Consider the following 6,934-nt stretch of genomic DNA (forward strand, 5'->3'; position numbering starts at 1 on the left):
TCCGAAATCTAATTGTGGATTGTGTTTTCGTTATTTTGATTAAAGTTTCTATAAAAAAAAATCACAAAAAAACAGTGCCATCTATTGGTTACACTTTTGCAAAAATGGTGGATGCGCCGGGTAACAATGGACCTATGATTTTGTTAGTCAAAATTATTGATATCAATGGGCGATCAACATAATAAGATAATAAATAATAGTTAATAACATTTTTATAAGCAAAGTAATTAAATAATGCGAATTATGCAACCAACATTACCGCTTGAATACTTTGACTATACGGAAAACGTTGAATAAGGTAAGTATATTTTTTATTTTTGCTTACGGGGCACGAGAACTTAGTTTTTTGTGTTTTTTATGAAGTGGGTAAAGGTGAAATTAAGTTAGGATCGAGTAATTGAAGGTGTGGGTTATGCAACTAGCATTGGCTGCGGCAATGTCCATCTTTCGGCGGTGGGTCGAAGCCGTGGCTGACAGTTGACACTCTCCATCTTGACATTTCCGACGGTAATGGCGGACCGAACTTGGACAATAACATCTACTTTGTCAAAATTACGCCTTTATTTTGTATAGCGAGAGGTTTTTGGTGTGCTTTTAACCGAGCCTGGAACCGTGCATTCTTCATCAAGTGGTCTCAATAATCTAGTTGAAGCGAAAATCGTGCATTTAAGTTTCGTGTGTTTATGATGTTATTTGTATTTTTTGTGCTGATAATTTAACATAAGAAGTGTGGCGAAGCAAGGAGCGATTTTTTCAGTGTCCTACTGCAGTTCCGTTATGCTAAAAGGTGGCTCGCCCCGCACCAGATAGCTATGGCGAATTTGAACTTTACAAGGAACATAGGAGGTAGCAGCCTCGGAAGATCCAGTGTTAGCTTCGGAAGTAACTCTATGTCTGGTCATGTTACCCCCGTTTTCGGGCAAAGGGCGCCTTCAGACCGGCGGGGAATTCCCGCAATGGGGTAACTATCCTTCCACCGCCATAAGCAGCTCTAGCTGACCTCAATCTGCCGCAGCTAGGGTTTGTTTATGTCAAAAGCGACCATAACCTAAGTGTCAAGCGCAAATGGCAACATTTCTGTTCTGTTGTAGAAATAGTAGCCAAATGGGTAACATGAACTCGTTGGGAGGTTATAGTTCCTTTAATTCTGTGTTTGGCTCAGGAGACACTAACACCCCTTCGTTACTGGATCTTAGTGAATTTCCCTCGTTAACGAATCGAAGTTCGGGTGATAACGTTCCACAGCCGAGCCCCATGCCGGGGGCGAAGCCCTACGTAGGAATGGTCAAGCAGCCCACGTCCGAAGCGAGTGAGTTTACTATGTCGTCAGAGGACTTTCCTGCGTTGCCGGGAACGCAAAATCGGGAGGGCGTATCGCCCGGGGGGAGCACGTCGGGGGAGAAAAACAACACGGGGGGTGGAGGCGACGGCTCCTCCAGTGCCCGGGAGAACGACAAAAACAGCGCGAAATCCGGTGAGTGCCACTTATCTCAGCTAAAATAACATCGATAAGGCGATTGATATTTGTTTTGATAACTGATTTTGCGTTTTATTTTCGAGGAACGCCGTCGATTTTTCCTTATTTTTTACACAAAAACTTTAAACTTGTAAATTAGCCCAAACTGCTTTTTGTTATTCCTAACAGTTTTGATTTTCATTTATTGTGCGAATAATTCGCTGAACAAAGCTTGCAAAGAGTGGATAAAATCTGAAACAATTAAAATGGCAACTGACCCGTAACATAAATGCGTTTTACTTAGAAAGGTGTTAAAAATACCGTGCGTTCAAATAAATAAATAAATTATATTGACCACAATTTTTCTCATAGTTGGGTAAAAAATTATTGGCAACACTAAATTATCGGTGATTTTAGTTGCTAATGTTTATAAAAATTGTTGAAACCCAACCGTGAAAATATTTCCCAAAGGGTGTGTGATAATAACAGGTGTTGCCATGTATTAGGGACAAAAAACTGTTTACTATATGTAAATGTTGGTGTCACTGAATTACGTTGTTATAAATGCATTGATTATAATATAATTATACCGATTTTGCAAGATTTTATTTTGAAGACATTTCCGATAATACAGTGGAATAATCCGATTTTTATTTACGTTTAACGAGCAATTTTTAAACTTGTTTTTGATGAAACGTGTCTGTGCAAATACGTTTTTTTTTTAATTTTTTTTTATAAAACGGTTAATCGACAACTGGTCGAAACACACGCGAGAGATTAGGTAACCAAAATAAATTAAAAAATTGGAGAACCACAAGCATTCGTTGTAAAAGGAAAAAAATGTTTGTAGAGAGTAATTTTCGAAAGTACAGTTAGCTAAGAAATACAGTTGTGTAAATAAATAATGATTTTGATTTATGAAAGTTTAAACAAAAGCGTGTCATTGTTGTGAAACACTGCAAAAACTGTTTTTGTCAGTTCATTTATCCTCAATTTATTAAAATTCCTAAAGGCTTGAGTAACTGATAAAAATAATTGTCAGAAAGATAGAGTATATCAACTGTAAAAACACAGTTGAAAATCCAAAAACAACACTTTTTGTCGTATTTAATGAATTTTTGGCTTGTTTTAACGAAATTTCGCGATATAATTCCTTTTTTGGCTGTAAAACGTATAAAAATGCTCTAAAATAATGTAAATTTTAAGATACATGTGTGTCTTTTCTGCCTGTTTTTGCGAAAACTGTCCGAGGATTTATTTCAAAAAAGTGTTTCAAAACTTAAAAATGTTTTGGCTTATTTATGAAGAAATTTTGCTCAAAATGGAGTGACATAAACAAAGAACAACAATTTCGATATATTTTTGGTAATTTTACGATATTTTTGATATAAATATGTCTCCAGCAGTTCAAGAGTTGAGTAAATCTAGCCAACCAAGCTAAAACAAGATTAATTTCGATCTAATTTGGTTATTTTTAGCAAAAATTTTCGAAAAATAATTGTTCAAAAGACAGAGAAATAACTAAATTACCATTCTTTTTTTATTTATTAAAGATATAAAAAGCTTTATAAAAAAAGTATAGTGATCTATGCGATGTTTTAAATCGTATGTCTTTTTTTGTTTTTGGTTCTTGTTGAAGTACGTGTTTATGGGATATGCATTTTTGAACAATAACATTATGTTTTTTTAACTTTACGAAAAAATTTGCTAATTATGTTTTCATCTTCGTTAATAAACTTTTGGTGAAAATGCCGAAAAAAATTGTTGAAACTACATTTTTTCAAGACTCAAGTCAATAATTCTTCTCTCAAATAAATATATTTTTGAGAACGATTTTTTTGACTATTTTTTGCAAATAAGTTACGAATTCTACTGAGCAGATTTATAAAAAAAAATGGAAAAATATCCCAGAACTGAAATAAAAAATCTGCAAAAAATGTTATACAATTTGGTTTTGATTTTGTTGTACAAACAAATTCGACTATTAAATCAGTAAATACTAGATATTATTTATTACGCACAGTCCATGTATTTTACTACTTGTTTGTCGAGTTCATTCTAATTAAGTTTGGCTCATGTTCTAGAGTGATAAGAAAGTAGATTATTATTGTTTGTTAAAATGTATTATTTGAATTCTTTGATCGAAAACCCAGACGCTTTTTGTAAGTTTTAATAAATTACCAGCCGACTCGACTCCAAGTTACTCGAACCAGGTGTGATTAAAATAAAAAAAACTTGTACGTTAGTTAAGCGAATGTCACTCGACTTCCAATTATGTAATTGCGATTTATTTCGTTCCATTGGCAGTGATTATAATTTTTTGTGCGATTTCAGGAATTCAAACATCTCCGGACGGTCGAGTGACGAACATCCCTGCGAGTATGGTGAACGATCAGTTCGGTATTGTCGGTCTTTTAACGTTTATCAGGGCAGCGGAAACGGATCCGAATTTGGTGTCGTTGGCGTTGGGTCAGGACTTGACGGCGCTGGGACTGAATCTCAACTCACCCGACAACCTTTATCCTACATTCGGAGGCCCATGGGCCGAATACCCGTGTCGACCTCAAGACATAGACTTCCACGTTCCTCCTGAATATCTCATCAACCATGCCATCAGGTAGCGCTCGAAAACTTTGCCGAAAAATTCACTACTTTATCTGTGTGTGTTTGGTTTTTTTTCACAGAGAGAAACTCGCATCCATGAAGCTGAGTCGGTACAAAGACGATCTGCTGTTTTTCATGTTTTACAATAGCGTTGGGGATGTTTTACAACTGGCCGCAGCTAGTGAATTGTGAGTAGTAAATTCTTCATTTGATTTTGGAAAAAAACTAATTTTCTTCGAGTTCAAATACAATTTTCGACCGAATTTTGTAGTTGTTTGGCTTATTTGTGACGAATTTCTCTCAAAAACGGGCTAAATCATGTGAAATGAACACTAATTTCGGTGTTTTCGCGATCTTTATACATGTAAAGTAAACGAATCCCTAGGTTAAGAGTTAACTAAATTGCAGCAATTCTCGACTTAATTTGGCGATTTTTGACTTTTTTCCAAGTTTCACAAGGAAACTGATTATTTAGTTGAAAAAAGTTTTCAAAAAGACAAAAAGAATTCGACTTTCGGCAAAATTTTGTTACTTGTTTGTTCAAAAACGAGCTAAATCTAGTGAAACTGATAAAAGAACATTAATTTCGATTTATTATCTTTGCGATTTTTAGGCGTATTTTGACAATATCTTGGTAAATAAATAAGTCTGCAGTTTAAGAGTGAAATAAATCACAAAATTAATTAAAACCGCATTAATTTCCATCTAATTGCAAGTTTTTCATCTAGTTTTAGCGAAATTATTAGAAAAAAACTTAATTTTTACCTTCAAGATAATTTTAAACATTCAAAAACCCATAAATAGCACCAGTTTTGCCTCAGTTTGATGAATTTTCGACTTGTTTTAACAATATTTTTCGAGATAATTCTGTTTCTGATTGTACAACATATACGAGGATAAATTGAAAAGTCTCCGGCCTAGCTAGGGCGTTTTTCTTGGATTTTTTGTTTTAGCTGGTCCAGCAGGGAAGCATAATATGGGCCGTTGATTGTTTTTCCTTTTTCCAAATAATCTATGAAAAGAATACCCTTAGCATCCCAATACTGACTTTTCCGGCCGACCGAAGTGTTTTCGCTTTCTTCGGAACGGGTTCCCCCTTTGCAGTCCATTGTTTAGACTGCTGTTTGGTTTCGGGTGAATAATGGTGAATCCACGTCTCATCTACAGTTATAAATCTTCGTAAAAAATCCACCGGATTGTGTTGTAAGCGGGCCAAACACTCCTCAGAAATCATTTTTCTAATCAATTTTTGCTCTGGTGTGAGCAGTCGCGGCACCCATCGCGCAGATAACTTTCTCATATCCAACACTTCAGTTAGGATGTAATGTACCCGCTCCGTTGAAATGCCCACAGCTTCTGCTATCTCTACCAATTTTGACCGGCGATCATTCAAGACAATTTTATGGACTTTTTCTACAATTTCTTTGCACGTAGCGGTTTTTGGTCGTCCTGAACGTGGTGCATCTTCCGTGCTTTTACGACCACGTTTAAAGTCCGCGACCCAAGTTTTAATTGTCGTGTAAGAAGGAGAAGAGTCGCCCAATGTATTGTCCAGTTCAGATTTTATATCCTTTGAGGATAGCCCTTTAATAAAAAAATATTTGATCACTGCACGAATCTCAGTTTGCTCCATTGCGCACAAACACCAAACTACATCGAATTCAAACAACTGGCAAATAATTATTATTTGACCGATGTTTTTGATATTCCAAGGCACGACTAATAAAATATGAAAGAATATAATGCCATAATAAAATCTGCCAAATTTGCATCCTATCTAGGCTAGGCCGGAGACTTTTCAATTTATCCTCGTACACGTGTTCTAAATTGGCAAAAATAATGTATTTTTTTGTCTATTTTTGCGAAATCTTACAAAGAAGACTAAGAATTTATTTGAAAAATGTGTTTTAAGACTTTTGTTTTATTAAAATGAATCTCTAATCGAAAAACAAACTAACAAGTGACTGATCTAATTTGGTGATTTTTTGGCCAGTTTTAACTGTTTTTCTGGAAAAACATAACATTTCTTCAATAATTCTTATTTAATTTTGTCATTTTTCGTACTATTTTCACCAGGTTTTATAAAGAAAAATTGATTATTTAAATAAAAAAAACTCGATTTTTCAATAAATTTTGTTGTTTATTAAAATATTACAGCAAATTCGCTCTAATTTGGTGGTTTTTCAGACAGTTTTAGCGAAATTTTTCGAAAAAACAAGGAACTTGACAAGATTTGACGGCTTATTTTTAATATTTTCCTAAATAATAGCTAAAACAACAACATTTTTGTTTTCATTTATGAAAAATTTCGTGAAATTTCCCCGAAGTTGGAACCAATAATTCAGTATTGCCAGTCGATTATTGTCGCAATCAGCGCTGCCAGCCTAACTCGCGTCGATTGCGTGTTGCAGGTACAGTAGAGAGTGGCGTTATCACATGGAGGAGAAAGTGTGGATAACACAGGTCCCTGGAATGATGCTAGCCGAAAAGACTTCCACGTACGAGCGAGGCACTTATTACTTTTTCGACGCGCAAAACTGGCGAAAAGTCCCGAAAGAATTCCACTTGGATTACAGCAAACTTGAAGGCCGGCCTGTCATCTCGTCAAACCTGCACAATACATCGTGAGACGGTGTTATTCCATGACTTCGCCCGACTATGAATAAATGAAAAGTGTATACACTATATGAGTTGTTAGCTTTTAAGGTTAATGCGTCTACTAAATAAGTGGCAAACTCACTTATTTACTAGAATTGGATAAGTATTAATTTTGAAAAAAAGATTAAAAAGTTATATACCTATACAGTTTTCATTTTATTTGTAAATTTACTGTACAATATTAATAAATAATATGATTAACTGATTTTCAACGGA

General features: G+C 35.0%; 1 protein-coding gene across 1 annotated transcript; it reads left to right on the forward strand.

Moving 5' to 3' along the window:
• Positions 1 to 468: 468 nt before the first annotated feature.
• Rga (Regena) lies at positions 469 to 6,930 on the forward strand. Its single transcript, XM_967395.5, has 5 exons — positions 469 to 961; positions 1,092 to 1,474; positions 3,791 to 4,073; positions 4,141 to 4,248; positions 6,472 to 6,930. Exons 1-5 carry the CDS (start codon positions 813 to 815, stop codon positions 6,686 to 6,688), a joined length of 1,140 nt encoding a protein of 379 aa, XP_972488.2. The 5' UTR covers positions 469 to 812; the 3' UTR covers positions 6,689 to 6,930.
• Positions 6,931 to 6,934: the final 4 nt, after the last annotated feature.

The sequence above is a fragment of the Tribolium castaneum genome, chromosome 3, assembly GCF_031307605.1.
Source record: "Tribolium castaneum strain GA2 chromosome 3, icTriCast1.1, whole genome shotgun sequence".
Lineage (NCBI taxonomy): Eukaryota > Metazoa > Arthropoda > Insecta > Coleoptera > Tenebrionidae > Tribolium > Tribolium castaneum.